Below are 15,146 nucleotides of genomic sequence, written 5' to 3' on the forward strand. Positions count from 1 at the left end.
TATGCTCTACAGTCAAATCGATCTACCTTACTTACTGGGAAACGAATCTATGAATGAGTGTACCAAATGAAGACTCCGATTTATAATGCAATTTTTCTCCATCACCACTTCATTTAAGTTCAAACTTAATCCTATATATAAATAGAGAAGTGAATGATTCGAATGGGTTTGTTCATTTTGGGCCGTGCATGGCCTATTTCGGCGATGACTAATCGTGATGTCATTCACATAGTCCATCGGGACATTTTAAGGTTGCAAATCTGCCAAGTTACATCTGCTTTGCTGTATAAGGTAATCAATCGAGAACAAAGCCAAGGAGCTCTCGGGTATCATGGAGTCATTGAGAAGAAGTGCAACGGTCTCGCCAAGTGGGGATCCCCACACCTGCTGCTGAACGAGAGCGAAGTGCACTTTCATGTCACTTACTGTTTTCATACCCGAGGTCCTGCCCCTGCTATTCTCCTCAATTCTACTATCCAATCCCAGCTCCACAAACAGTTTGAGGCTTCAATGTGGGGGTGATGGTTGGATGATGCGGGATCTCCACGGGCGATGTATGGATCCAGGGCTTTGGTGCGCCAACCCTGAGAAACCAATCTTGTTTCCAGATACGAATTAGATCTGTAGTTCTTCGAACACCTTGGCATGGTGTATTCGACGTAATTCTTCTCAAGCTACAATGGGGCTGAACCTCCGGATGATCTTACCACCAATCATCTCGTTGGGCTAAAAGAAGGTAATCCTGCATTAGCTTTGAGGGTTGATTCTCCAACAATTGGTTCGCATCCACTGGACTGGTGCCACTGCAGAATTGGGGGAATACCCTCATCACCATATGGCTTAGTGCTTGTTTATTCTCAACCACTGACTATTCGAAGGGGTGTAGTCACATCTGTCAAACTTTGGCATAGGCGTACTTCATTCGAAGCGGTCACCGGAGTGATGGAACACGATTCAAAGTAAGAATAGCAGTGAAAACAGGAGTGTCTGGAAGTCAAGGATCCCACCCGTGGACCTGTCTTCCCAGGGGCCCAGAACGAGTCGAGTATAGTCAGTAAACAGATTGCCTTGCCACAGTCCATCTCGTCCGAGGCTGTGGTTGGGTATTCCACTTTCAAGGGCCGCGTCAAAACCACGGCCGTCAATTACATATTGCGCGACGTCTGATGTTGCCCCGTCAGGGTTACTGGCTTTCTTCCACTAGCACCGAATAGCGACGTGGGACACATTGGAAGGCATGCCAATTCTATTGGACTGATAAATATTCCAAGGAGGCACCCAAGCGGCAAAGTTGAGCCAAAAGGTTTGGATTAGGCAACTTGCATCGTCTAATAAGAGAGTACTAGAAAGCAAGATCAGTGTTTCAGTTGCGAGGGATTTCGGTGTCTGGATTTGCGGAGTGGACCAAACGAACTTTCTATCTGCAAAATCTTATAGGGTCGTCGTGCTCCCCATCTGAGCCCCAGCGCCATTGAGTTCGGAAAGCTCGGATGTTTACCATTGAGAGCTATGTCGCGAAGGCAGAGTTGTATATCATCCCTCACAACGTCCTCTGACTTGAGTGGCATCTGGCTCCGAATTTGGTTCGGGAATACGTATACATTGAGGTAATACGACAAGCCACGGACGTTCCTGACATGCACAGATGCTACTCAATCAGGGGGAAATGTAACTGGTTTTTCGGGTTTCCATGTAGGCGTTCCAGGAACAGCGTTGATATCCGAGTCGTCGCTGGCAAACAAGAAGCTACAGACAGTGGTGATCATCCCGCTGAGTGGACGCCTGGCACCCTGTTGTCCCCAGAATCTGTCAAAGATTCGGGCTATACTGACATGGGGTCTATGAGGGACTGGCCAATGAGTCAAATCCGCCCATCCAGGCCGTGTTGTTGTCTTCCCAGCGAAAGGGCCCGTGGTCGTAGAATGCGCACAGGCGAGAGCGGGCAGCACTTTCGTAATGAAACAAAGCCATCTTCCCCCTAGAGTCTGAATTTGTATGTCGCGTCAAATGAATAGAGAAGGAGATGGGACCGAGTCTTAAAATCTGCGAGGAAAATCAGGGGCCCGAGTGAGGCAACGGTTTTGTCCTGATGCCGCTCCTACTCGCCGAGTCGAACATTGGTGTTGAGTCAATGACTCATGGAACCGCCGATCACTGTATCTCCCAATGTTTCCCCCCCGTCAACTGCTGGATGATAGATGCCGACCAGCACAATCTAGAATCTGCCACAAGTACGACGTGGACATGTTCAGTCGAGTTGTTGTATGGTCGATTCCACGCGTGACCCACACAACCTTCAGATTCGTGAATCAGCGGTAAGCGAGTTTCCACTTGCAAAAGATTGCGCTTGGATCAGAAGTCTAACGAAATATGAGTCTTGAATATTCCCAAAAAAAGGATGGCCAAATGGCAGAAGGAAACAACGAGACGAAGCTGTCAACAATCATTCTGCCACGCTGAGCCTTACCGCCCAGGCTTTCTCTTCCAGCTCCAACTTCTTCCCCGACGTTTGTACCACAGGCTCATGCTCATTGCTTGCCGATCAGAAACCTGTGGCCGATAAATACCTCTTTACCAACCTTCCACATCGCAGGTGTAACGCAGCAATGGGCTGAATCGCCAACAGCGGGAGAGGACACGCGCGGAAGATCCGGACCCACTATGAATGGAAGCGCGACCGATCGATTTACCAACCCGACAGCCATGGGGGAGTCGAGATTACATGGACACAAACACGAGACGCTCAGAGAGTTATGGCTTTCAAACTGCAAGTCAAGACTCCTCGTGAGCACACCGGACTTGAATCGACCAACTACACCACTACGACAGTGAAACACGATTTATCCGCTTAGCACGTTGAGGGATTGGTCACTTTAAGGCTAGCATCCCAACGAGGAATGGAGTTCATGAGCGACTTCGCTTCGAAAGCAAAAACAGTCAATTGCAAAAACGCGATCATACTCCTCAAAAACCAACCAGAACAAAACAACAACAATCTATCATTCAAACTTGTCACGCATTCAGTGCTCAGCGGTCACAAAATTCCGTTGATAGCCAATACCATCGAGCGACACCAGATTTGGAACCCCTAGTAAAGACCGCTCCTACGGGAGGCGATTCTGCGACCGACTCGGCTAAGCCCAATGCCACCACCGAGTCGACCTCCACCCAGAAGACCGCCTCCGAGACCAGGGCCTGATGCATTTGTTTGAGCTGGCACTACAACAACAGTTTGTGCTGGCTGTTGCTGTTGGAATTGCTGTTGCTGCTGGTGTTGCTGGTGTTGCTCACTTCAACTCGTTAGCCTCAAATTCTCCAACCGATTCGAGCCGGTCGTCAGGCAACATACTACTTGTGGGTCGCCATGTTCATGCCAACAGCTCCAAGAAGCGCACCTCCAGCAGTCGCCAATTTTCCACCTCCCATCTGGTGAGCGGCATATCCCCCAGCTGCGCCGCCTGTCACGGTAGACCCGAGACCCCGTTCATCCTCAGACGGTTGAAAGTCAGCAGGTTGACTCTCTGGGTTGTAGTAATAGGCATTGGCGCCGTATTGTTGCTGTTGGTAGGGCGAAGAATTCGTTTGCCGGTTGAAAGGCTCCGTGGAGTGTTGCCCATAGTGATCGTTGTACTGTTGTGACTGCCCGACGTAGCCGCTCTGCTCGTGAAATTGATATCAGTCATTCGTGATCCATATCAAGTTGTCAATCCGGCTTGCGAGGATCTTCGAGACTTGTGTCTGGTCTAAAGAAAAGAGAAATCCTTACCTGGGGATTGTATGGGTTGTGAGATCCAAGTTGTTGATGAGGTTGGTAACTCGTGGGGTACTGAGTGGTATGTTCAACGCCGGTGGACGACATGATGATTGCGATAGAGTGAGAGCAAGGTTCGAAAGCACAATTGAACGTGGTGAAGGCTCAGCGTTGGACGTTATTGAAGAAGGTTGTGGTTGATGGCTTGTTTATGAAGCTCAATGTCGGGATGATTACCTCTATTTATGTTCTTGAGGCTCACTCCGGTGGCCAGAGAAAAATTGCGCTCTACCACAGTAGGCTGAGCCAAAAAGTTGCGCTCACAGCCCATTCAACGGCGGGGTGGATGAGCACAGCCATTCCCCGCTATTGGAGGAAGTGAGAGTGGATCAGCTGGCGGTACCCAAATGCACAGTTCTACTTCTGTATTCTCTCAAGATCATCTGTATGATAAGTTGTTCTGCCTAGAACACACGTCAACGCATGGCACTGCCACTGGTCCCCAAAACATTCACTTCATGAGGGGCTGAGCAATCCACTTCCCTTCAAAGACGTCAGGAAAGGCAGATTATTGGCCAAAACCAATATTTGACAGAGCTTATCACCCAAACAGGGCTGAGATGATCTCGGGCCATGCAGCCCATGCTTGATATCAGCGTCTTGGCACAATTACTTCCTAAACAGGAAAGGTGGGAGATCGGCGGCTTGGCAAAAATACTTCCTCATTGGGAAAGGTGGCAGATGTTTACCCTACAATGGTCCACAGTATGACCGGTCTATATTCCGATGCTAAGACCGGGCAGCATTGGCAAAATCCCAAAGATTAAGGGAGTAGTTGGAGTCAATGAGCCACAGCCCTACATTTTTCACTTTTCCTCTCTACAATCCTGACACTCATACTCGTTGACCCAAGAGCATCCACGAAAAGTCCCTGCAAGTTAGCTGCCACCGGAGTCATTATCTTTGCTTTCAATATGGGAGAAACTGGGGACGTAGGTAAGCTATTTGAGAGCTGACTATCTGCAAGCCCCATACTGACTGTGGACCAGTTGCTGACAGCCTGTATATTTACAAGCCTGATAAAGTAGCACCTGTCGTTTTTGCGGTTCTATTTGCTTTTTCATCCGTTGGCCATGTATGGCAATGTTGGTATGAGCCTCCATTTTATCGAAACATTAACTGCGGCATTCACTGACGCAAGTATGCAGCAAATACAAGGCTTGGAAATTGAATGGACTTCACGCGTTTGTCGCCGTTCTTTTTACCGTTGGATACGCCGTGAGGGAAGCGGGAGCCTTCTATTATATCTACAACAAGCACGACGAGCGGAGTTTGATTTTCTATATCACGAACCAGGTTCTCATATACATTGGCCCGTGGGTTACTCTCGCCTCTCTTCCACAAAGTTAATCCATGCTGACAGACGACGTCAGCCCACTGAGCGAACTCGGCAATTATCACATTCTAGGCCGTATATTCAATTACATCCCGTGGCTGTCACCGTTTGCCCCCGAGAAAGTCTTCACCATCTTTGGATCCCTGATGGGACTTGTCGAGGCTTTGAATGGCCTGGGTGTTGCCTTCACCAGCAATCCAACTGGAAACAAACAAGAAATTGGCAAAATCTTAGTTCTGGCTTCACTCGGAGTTCAACTATGCGTGATAATTTCTTTCTTCGTCCTCGCCACACTGCTTTACGTACGCTACCGCAAGGCCAACATCCCCAACAAGGCCATCCCGACAGTGCTCAACACACTTTACATTAGCATGACTTTGATTTTGATCCGAAGCATATACCGTGTGGTTGAACACGCAGGTAACACATCGATGGACCTTGGAAACGAGCATGAGCTTCAGTCGCTCAGTCCTATCATGCGATATGAGTGGTATTTTTACGTCTTCGAGGCAACGACAATGCTGCTTAACTCGATACTATGGAATGTGTTCCACCCGGGCCGCTTTCTCCCAACGGACAAATCTTTCCTATCAGAAGATGGTGTTACCGAGATGATTTTTCCCAAGGACTTGACCCATCAAAGATTGAGCTTGACTCAACTAGGTCGTTTGATTATGCAAATTCTCACATTCGGGCTATGGAGTCAGATTTTCCCCAACCGTCCACCGAATCCCCCAGGAGCCCTCGATGGGGCATCATTTCAGTCCAATGCTTGAAAGAAAGGCGAGGTCATCTGTTATTGTCATCGCATATATAAAAAGCTGAGCTTCGGGTTCTTTCAAAACATGGGGGCCAAAATGCAAGATGATGTCATGGCCCCAACCGAACGCACGGGCACCTTACTGATTACCTTCGATCTTTCGGCGGTGCAAGACGTTGCTGTGATATTGCACTTGATTTTGATGATAATTTGGTTTCACGATCGGTGATATACTCATTAGGGATGGATGTTTGTGGGACAATGGACAGAAGAGCGCGCGCCTCATGATTGGGCCTGAGATCGTCGCTACATGAGTCAGCAGCCAATGTTCTGACGAGATTTGTCCACAAACGGCTTAGCACTGTCGGTTTTAACCCGTTGTTGCCTTTGGCTTATGCGGCGTGGGGCCTATGGAGGGCCCCTGGCTTTCTGTTCTGTTCTTTCAAAGCTTAGCACTTCTTTATTCCCCTTACTCCGTATGCAGCTCATCGCTATTTGAAACCTCCCTGTAGGTCCCCTGCTCCACAAAAATGAAGCAAAACAACACAGAGCAAGCCAAGCAACACTGTTGGGAATGTCGGCGTCGTCGATTAGTCTGTGATTTCACTCAGCCTGGCTGTACGCGGTGTGCAACTACCGGAGTGACGTGCCCGGGCTATGGTCCATCACAGCCTGTGTCTCTTAGATGGCTACCGCCTGGAAAAGTCAAATCTCGGAATACCAAACATAAGCAAAAGCAAGTTGATAGGACTGAAAAAAAACAGTCCAAAATACCTGTCAATGCTGAGTATGTCGTGATCCAATCTCCCTGTGCCGAAATTACCACATTGGCTCATATGCTAGTAGAGGCTGCAGACTATTGTAGGTCAAATCCATAGCAAGATTTCATGGAGCGTTATACCTAACGGAGCTTAACATCTCGTTCAGTCAACTCCCACATTGGTCCCTCCATTAAGCCCATGCTCGATATAACGCCCAAATTTGGCGTTCCCGTTATTTCGCCAATAATCTTCCAGCATGGCCTTGGCTATCCCGATCATACTAGGCTTGTCTTGGCATGCACGTCTCTTGGCCATCGGATGTGTCAAAACGCAGATCAGTGGAATGCCTTGAACCACAAGTTTCTCTACTGCCGTGGCCTGATCATAAATTCTTTGCGAGATGAGATAAACTCAGAGGATAAGAAGACTAGCAACTTTCTCGTTGCCGGAATTTTGACACTAGTGCTCGTAGATGTGAGTCGATAAAGCGAAACGATTGTTATGACCCGATCTGATGATGATCTCCACAGGTTCGACAAGGAATGTCTCATACTTCTTGGCGTTACCATTTGAATGCGATCCGGAAAATCATTAATTTGCGCGGTGGTTTCCGCTCTTTCAGCGAGTCACCAGGTGCAATCCCACTACTACATTCCTTCATGGTGTTCGTGACCGGTCCAGATATGAGAGAGAGAAAAAATGACTGACTTTTGCATAGCTTTGAGGTGCTGGGGGATACCTCGTCTCCAGTCTCAGATCTTGCTGTGAATGAAGATCAAATAGACGAGCTATACTCCATGATGGATGAATATGCCGAAGAGATGGATCTGTTTCGAATTATCCCCGCTCCGCTTTTTATCGCCATTATCAAAATCAACCACTTGCGATCACGAGCCGCCGATCTCAGCCTCCGAGACGGGCAGACTTCAGAGGCTTATGAGATTCTCTACGCAATTTTGATCTTCCTGCCAGAGGATTGGGCGCTCTCGAAATCAAAAACCCAGGAAAGTGACTTTACAACAATCGCAATTGCGTACAAAGCTGCTGTGACTTTGTACTGCATTTCATCACTCCAAAGTGTGGCTGTGCTACCAGCAACACATTACCTTACAAATATCGAAATCAGCATGACTCGGATGTTGAAACAAACCCTTAGCAAAGCACTTTGCTCTGCGAAGTTCATGAGACTCTTACTTTGGCCTCTGGTTGTTCTCGGCGCCCTAGCCGTGGGTGAAAATTGGCCTATGCGAGACTTCGTTCGATGTAATTTGCTTGCGATAAGCGAATATACTGGGATATACACTCCCCAGACCGCGACCAAAGTTCTCGAAAGGTTCTGGGTTTCTGGGGAGAGTTCATGGGATAGCTGTTTTCACGAGCCATACATGTTTTGGAGCTTGCAGGGGATTGAGAGTAGAACACTGTGGAAGGCCAAGCGAAGGTAGTATGGTTATCATATGAACGATAATAAATGGAGCTAAAAGAGTTTGAAAGTTTTTACGCGTCGGTCTTCTATAATTTTGGTCAACCGCCAGTCAGAAATGCCTCGTAATTCATGGATTTCTTTTTTCTTTTTTCTTTTTTCTTTTTCCCGTCAGCCTTGAGTCTGCCTCGGAGAAGCAAAAGACCTGCCCGAGGCCAATCTTCCAGTTCTGCTTAGAAATATCATGGTCGCTGTCAAGTGCTGGGTGATGGTTTGCCGATCTTTGTCTTGGCAGTTGATTTATCCTAATCGGGAAGAGTGATTGTCGATCATGTTGGCTTGTCCTTTCCCTACGCCCTCAGCCACAATAGAAAGGTATAAATCAGTCGAGAGGTTTCGCTAGGAATACGTTTGAATCTCCATCTTAGTCCAATCTATCCCGTCCACAATTTATTGGAAATCTCAAAACAATCCTACCCGCGATCACGGCCCAACCTTAGAAGCAGCAGCCTCTCCGTCTCGCCCACCAAACTATTCTCACTCCACGAAGATTCGTATTCTTGACGGACCTCGTTCACCACAATCAGAAAAATGTGCATGTTCATCTCCTTCTTGGCAAAAAAGAGCAAGGATGCACACAATGAGAAAAAATCAAATTCAGAAAATTCCCAGCCCATACCACGCCCAGTGAGGCTCCCGGTCCCAAACCAGCCTCAAAATCACCCACATCATCATAATTCCCAGGGACAAGGTTTTGTGTCTTCATAGAAACAGCTGCTATGATCTCATCTCAAATTAAATACGCCTGATGTCTGCCTGGGTTAGACTTCCATGGTCCTTCAAACAAACGGTAAGTTCAACATGGGTCTTATACTTCGTTCTTCCGGAACAAGGCTTTTCAAGCTCTGATTTTTTAAATACTGACTCATATGAGATGTTGAAACCAATATCTATACAGCACCTTTTATCTTTATTTCCTTGTTACACCACAAGCCTTGCCGATATTATCAATGATTATATATGCAACTTTAAATGATTAAGCAATGTCAAATTACACGCAGATCACGGCAACTGACACTACATCCAGTGCTGGGCTTCCTAATACTGTTTTTACTGTCTACAAACTTTCATGCTTTCCACGCACTGTAAATTTTCTTTATAAATTTAAGTGGCCCTTCATCTCGCCTCTGCTTTGCAGGTTGGTTGTCAACGAAGAAAGCCAAAATTGACCAAAATATGAAACCTTCGGTGTTTGAAAGACTGCCCAGCTGGCATCAAAAGAAACAGGGGCATCGATCATTAACTCCCTTCATATTTGGAGATGCTTGCAGAGTGAAGTTGACGCGTACCCCGAGCAAAGCCTGCAGAGCAGATTTAAATAGACTCCATGTACTGTCAAGTCTGAGAAGTAGAATGCACTCAGTGAAAATGCTCTCTGTACGACAACTTTGAAATTGTATCGACCATATGTTCAGGAAGAGACGTGAAAGCGTCATCAAAGCTTGATGATATTGCTGTCTAGTTGATTATTGACATTTGATGGCCATCTTCTTTTCAGGAGCTTGCAAAAAAATTCAAGGTTACCATCGAGGCCTTGAAACAGAGTCTCTTCCGATGCCATTTTGTAGGACCGATCCTAAGTGTGTATGAGTGCATGGATTCCTGTTGATTTGAACTCCATGGCTTAGTCGGAAGCCAGAAGCCAATCAAAAGTGTCCGAGATGCACTGGGTGGGGCAGATCAGACCAAGCTAGACCATTTGGGGAAAAGGGCTACCGGAGAAACAGCCGGTCCGAACTACAGACCATCGTCAATGGAAGTTGCTACGCTCTGTACCTGTACTTTGGTAAACTTCGCATAGGTGTGGCCCTCTAAGGGTTTCAAAGGCTCCCCATACTCACGCCCAGGCTGTCTGGGTGAGTATTGAAGTGAACCTTAGTGCCAACTGTCATGAGGATAGATCTCCACAGGTAGTAATTCAGGTTCGAGCTGGCAGAATATTGTCTATGTTATGTGCTTGATATATGTTCCAAAGTTCCTTCTAAAAATCTGCTTTCAGTTAAACAAAGCTTGCACATCGAGTTTGGGATCGCTCGTGTCGGGCTGCACTTGGACACATTCCAGGATGCTTCAGGAGCAACTTGACTTGGTTGCTGCCCAGGTGCTTTTAATCTATTTAAACAGTCATCAAGGGTGACTTGCCAGTACCTGTCATATTCTACATTAGTCAAAGGCTTTATCGTAATATCCAACGGACCAAACCTCTCCTAGGGTGAAAGCAACAAGCCTACAACATCCTGGCGCGGCAAAAACTCAACCTGGAGGGGGTTGCCCCCACACCAAGACTACAAACCCGAAGGTTTCCAGGAGTCCCTGCCGAGTGTTGGTAGGGCCACTCGGTTTTTCCTGCCCTCTCCCGAGAAGCAGGTGCGATTTAAACTCCCCCGACCCGAAGATCGGAGCTCGGGCTCGCTTTAATGCGGCAGTGTTGAAGATGAGACATCTTACCACTGAGCCACTCACCCTCGCGTACTAAAAAGGAGGGCTATTTGGACATTTATAGGTCCCCGAAGGCGTGGGTTCGAGGGCGAAAGCAGTCATTTTCGGGCGTAGAATACAAGTTAGGTTCATTCGGAAGCTCATAACATGAATATGATTGCAGAGAATTTTAAGCATCACTTGAATAGTACGTTTATTTTTGTTTCTGGACTCAAAGCTGAAGAATTGGAGAGTTGGAGTGTTGTGAAGCTATTCGCGTGACGCGTGCCTGCCGTCTCGTGGCTCACCTTGGCCTCCCATTTCTCCCAACCAATCCCCTTGGTTTTCCTTGCTAAATACCTTCATGTCTCATTCTTGTTATGATATACATCTAAAACCTTTAAATCTTCTGATCAGAGAGGTTTTGCACACATCATTGCCGCTATATCTCTTTTAGGTACACATATCTCGGGATCTCGGACGGAGATGACTTTTTTCGTTGACTGAATTTGCGTTTCTCACCACGAGCAAGCGACCTTTGCCAAACAGAGAAAATTCAAAATGCAAATCTGAGTCCATTAGAATGCGGCAGCTTAGAGCAAGTTTTCTTTTAACCTTCAACGCGTCGCTGCCCACCTGGATCTCGCTATACTCGGTACGCAAACAATCTCCGGCTCCGAAACATGAGCAAACTAGCCGATCCTTACCGAAGGAGCTTTTTACCAGAACGAAGTGAGTCAATCAACTATGCAAAATGTCTGCTGCTCACAAATTCAGTGAACAAGCACAAACATTGACTGGATCTCGATGTATTTCACATACAATCCCAAGAAGCTCCAGAATGCGACCCTTTCGCACGTCAATCGACCCAAATTCCTCCTGTCTACGTGCCCGTCTCCGGCTCCTCCCACCGCGGCTGTGCTCCAACCATTCCTCTACCAGCAAAGTCCGACAAAAGGATTTTGTAGGGACGGACCCTGTGTACGACTCAAGCTCCACCGGCACCGAGCTCCATCGAGTCCGAGCTGATCGATCCCTCAGGAGGAGAACATTCGAAGTCTAATGAGAGAGAAGAAGAAGAAGAGAAACTAGAAGTTGGACCAACACACAAGTACACTGGAAGGACATGCCACAGGAATGATGCAAGTGCCGATAGGAGCGGTACAGGAAGTGTTTTCATCATTCTCCAATATCTTCGCATTGGTTTGTGGTGCAAGAATACTTGTCTTGATTTTGGTACTAGGCCTACCATACCTGACTACTCGCTGCGACGGAGCACGCCAATATGCAAGCCCATTGTCAATGGGAGCCCGTGGTGGGTACCATCATCTTTACGCCGCATCCGCCGCCTCCGCCGCAGCCCCCGCGCATGATGACCTTGATGCACATGCCGAAGGGGCCGCGTGTGCCGCGTCGCGATCATTGAACACGTTAAATCATTTGTTGACTGTCTTGTTACTCTTTGATGTGCTCAGTGGGATATATCATGGAATCAGAGCTTTGCCTTCTGGGGAAAAAAGTTCAATCAGTCCTAACATCTCATATGGGCCGAGATGGCCTCACTGGAGAATGGGATACTAATCGCAAATTCAGCATGATTCGTTCCTTTGACATCAGGAGAGCAACTTGACATCCTAGTCAGGCTTGAACTCTCGCAACGTCTTTTATACAAACGCGGAATAGGTACCTAGCGGATCTCGCGACCACACAAGTGGTTTGTAGTTTGACCGAAACTACCTCCAGCTTTTCAGAAACAGCACTTGCTGAGTCTTTGAGAACTCTTGAGTGAAAATCACCCTCTCTACTATCAGCACCACCGCTAATTGTGTCGAAGTAGGTACCCGTACGACTGGGCTGGCCCGAGATCACGGTTTTGCACAAATTGAACATATCCGCCCAAGGGCGAACAAGGTCCATTTCGATCCTCTAGCTCAATCTGTTTCAGATACTGCACTGAAGACCCAAAAAGCTTTCCAATGGGCCCTGATCAGATCCATCCAGAGCATGAGAGCATTCATTGGTGCAACCAGAGCAGACAGGGACTTGTTTGCCATACTAGGCACGCTTTCGTGCATCGCCAAGAAAGTATCCTACTATTCGCGATGACCGCGCAACGAAATGTCTCTACGCCAATTGATAAGCAAGTCGCAATTAAGCTCATAACTAATGGTTCTCTCGCCTAGATGTTTGATTTGTGATCCGCGACATATTCGAACCATGACGCGTCACGTCTGAGCAACGTCAATAGCCATAATGGTGAAAGTGAAGAGGACTGGATTCAGTTCTTGGGCCTCATTGTTTCGTTGACTCAGCTTTCTGCATTCCCGATTTTATTTTGAACTTACCTGAACGCTCTCACAGGTGGTTACCCTTCTAGGTTCGCTATATTTGACACTCGACGGTTCCCGGAGTGCTGCGGCCGATTGTTCCTGGTTGTTTATGTTTTGTACAATCAATATGGGCATGGACCGCAATTTCGAACGCTCGCATGAGAGTCACATGGTCCCTTTGGCAGATGTTTGATAGGGCTGAGTGTTCCATCTGGGCCCGCAAGGCTGATAACTGCCGTTGAGAGGGTATGATTGCCCAGGTGAGCTCCGTTGGCCTGGATATAGAGGGTCCCATTCAATAACGGTGATCCTGATAGCGTTCTGCATCCTCGTCATGCTGCCATGACCTGTTTGGGCTACCTAATTTTGACCAGAGACTCCGCGTTTGGCAATCAAGATACTATTTATTCTTCCATCGTCTCTCTATGCCGCGTGTACACTGAGTCCCGAGGTCCTTACAGCAAAGAAGAGCATATCACTACAGCAGTCCATGAACACAACACAATATATAATCGACGCTAGACGCGACGCTAGATACGAGAAGAGCTAGTCCATGGGTGTTGGCCCACAGCACAGAAACGCAGAGGTCACAGCGAATCTGAACACCAGTCAATCTACTTGAAACGCACACACCAACATGATGATGACGATGACAGACACACCCGGCCATTCAAAGTATGCCAAATCGGAAGGAGCAGATGGAAAGCCTAATCCTTTTTCAAAGTACCAAGGTTCGGCACGCAAACAGCGGTGAAAGACACTGAGCATCCAGAGATGTTTCAAGGTTTCAACACTATCGAATGGCTCACTTTTAAAACTTGTTTTACACAAGTCACTGTCAGCTTGACTTGGGACTCCTTTCGCTCCTTTAACCCTTTCTGCTCAGAGACTTAGTCTTACTGCATGAGGTTAAACCCTGCGAAATGCGATCGGCAGTCTATTGAACCTTAAACGATGCGGCGCCGAACGTCAAAATGCCTCCTCGGTATCTCTAACCTTTCAATCGGATCCATCGACGAGATAAACTAATTTACTGGCCCGGACTTTACCTTCTCTCAACAACTGAAGCCCGGCCAATGCGCCAGCTAAGCCACCCGTCTTCACCTGGAAAGGATGGGGAAGGATTCGGCGCTCCTGAAGTAACTTTTCGGCTAAAGCCCACCATTTGACCCCGAATTCAAAATTTCCAGAATCGGGCGTGATCTCTTGCGCGCCCATACGATAAGGCTCGCCAAGCAGGTCGTAAGCCATTGAGACATGGGAGTCAACATCGTCTCTGGCGGATTTAACATCCAGTAGCGCGTTGTAGGACCCACCTGCCGATGAGATGGCAGCACTGCAAATGGCAGCTGATTGTGGGGTAGAGATCGTATCCAGCGCAAACTCAAGCGCGTCGTCAGTATCTTCTCTGATTTGATCGCCGACGTCCGCATCGCGGTAATCGAAGACCGCATCGGCGCCGAGCTCGAACATCAAGTTCCGATTGGCTTCGGAGCAAGTCGTCACAACCCGCAACCCGGAGAGCTTGGCCAGTTGAATCGCAAGTGTTCCGGTCGCCGTAGCCCCTCCATAAATTAGGATGTTGATGCCCTCAGATTCTTCATCGGGCTCGCCGGGGAAGGGTAATTCCATGCTCTGGTAGAGGTTCTGGCCAACAGTTGTCAGACCGACACCAAATGTGGCAGCTGCCTCGAAGCTCAGAGACTCGGGAATCAATATTTGCATATCTCCCTTAGCAATGATGAATTCGGCAAATGCGCCGCCGTTGGGACGGACCACGTCGCTGCCGTGCACGAAACCAGCAACACGGTCTCCTTTCTTGAAGGTCTTTTGGACCCGCGGGCCAACAGCCTCCACTATTCCAGAATAGTCGCAGCCTACGATTGCCCCTTTACAAGGGACAAAATCGATATGACGCCAGTCCGTGGGGTTCAGGGCCACTGTTTTTCTTTAGTCCAACCGAAGACGAGAGAAATTCTCCGAGAAAGGGAAAAATTGTCACTCACCGGCTTTTGTTTTAACAAGAATATAATCATCTGGCAGCTCAGGGATTGAGACATTTTGCTCAAGCGTAGCGCGGCCCGGCTCTTGGGCGACGATGGCAGATTGGGTGGTCATTTCGAAAGGCTCTTGTGACGTTGGTGACGGAAAACGGAAAAGAGGCGGGGAACATGTGAGAATCACAAAATCGTTTAAATGGCAAATTACTCGTACAAGCAACTGGACTGTGTCCAGGAAAGGAATTGG

At 47.9% G+C, this 15,146-nt stretch overlaps 4 protein-coding genes across 4 annotated transcripts; 2 read left to right on the forward strand and 2 right to left on the reverse strand.

Moving 5' to 3' along the window:
* Positions 1-3,348: 3,348 nt before the first annotated feature.
* Positions 3,349-3,859, reverse strand: N7506_001958 (uncharacterized protein; the record flags this gene model as incomplete). Its single annotated transcript, XM_056951254.1, has 2 exons — positions 3,349-3,657; positions 3,767-3,859. The coding sequence occupies 2 exons, from the start codon at positions 3,857-3,859 to the stop codon at positions 3,349-3,351; spliced, it is 402 nt and encodes a 133-aa protein (XP_056817169.1).
* An 866-nt stretch (positions 3,860-4,725) lies between these two features.
* On the forward strand, positions 4,726-5,923 carry N7506_001959 (putative RTA1 domain protein; the record flags this gene model as incomplete). The annotated part of the gene is given in 4 exon segments (XM_056951255.1): positions 4,726-4,747; positions 4,801-4,886; positions 4,970-5,156; positions 5,175-5,923. 4 exon segments carry the CDS (start codon positions 4,726-4,728, stop codon positions 5,921-5,923), a joined length of 1,044 nt encoding a protein of 347 aa, XP_056817170.1.
* Positions 5,924-6,743: 820 nt separating this feature from the next.
* N7506_001960 (uncharacterized protein) lies at positions 6,744-8,113 on the forward strand (the record flags this gene model as incomplete). Its single annotated transcript, XM_056951256.1, has 4 exons — positions 6,744-6,768; positions 6,835-7,142; positions 7,199-7,332; positions 7,387-8,113. The coding sequence occupies 4 exons, from the start codon at positions 6,744-6,746 to the stop codon at positions 8,111-8,113; spliced, it is 1,194 nt and encodes a 397-aa protein (XP_056817171.1).
* A 5,785-nt stretch (positions 8,114-13,898) lies between these two features.
* On the reverse strand, positions 13,899-15,017 carry N7506_001961 (zinc-binding alcohol dehydrogenase family protein; the record flags this gene model as incomplete). Its single annotated transcript, XM_056951257.1, has 2 exons — positions 13,899-14,839; positions 14,906-15,017. The coding sequence occupies 2 exons, from the start codon at positions 15,015-15,017 to the stop codon at positions 13,899-13,901; spliced, it is 1,053 nt and encodes a 350-aa protein (XP_056817172.1).
* Positions 15,018-15,146: the final 129 nt, after the last annotated feature.

The sequence above is a fragment of the Penicillium brevicompactum genome, assembly GCF_028827555.1.
Source record: "Penicillium brevicompactum strain IBT 35665 chromosome Unknown utg000001l_segment0_segment0, whole genome shotgun sequence".
NCBI classification, from domain to species: domain Eukaryota; kingdom Fungi; phylum Ascomycota; class Eurotiomycetes; order Eurotiales; family Aspergillaceae; genus Penicillium; species Penicillium brevicompactum.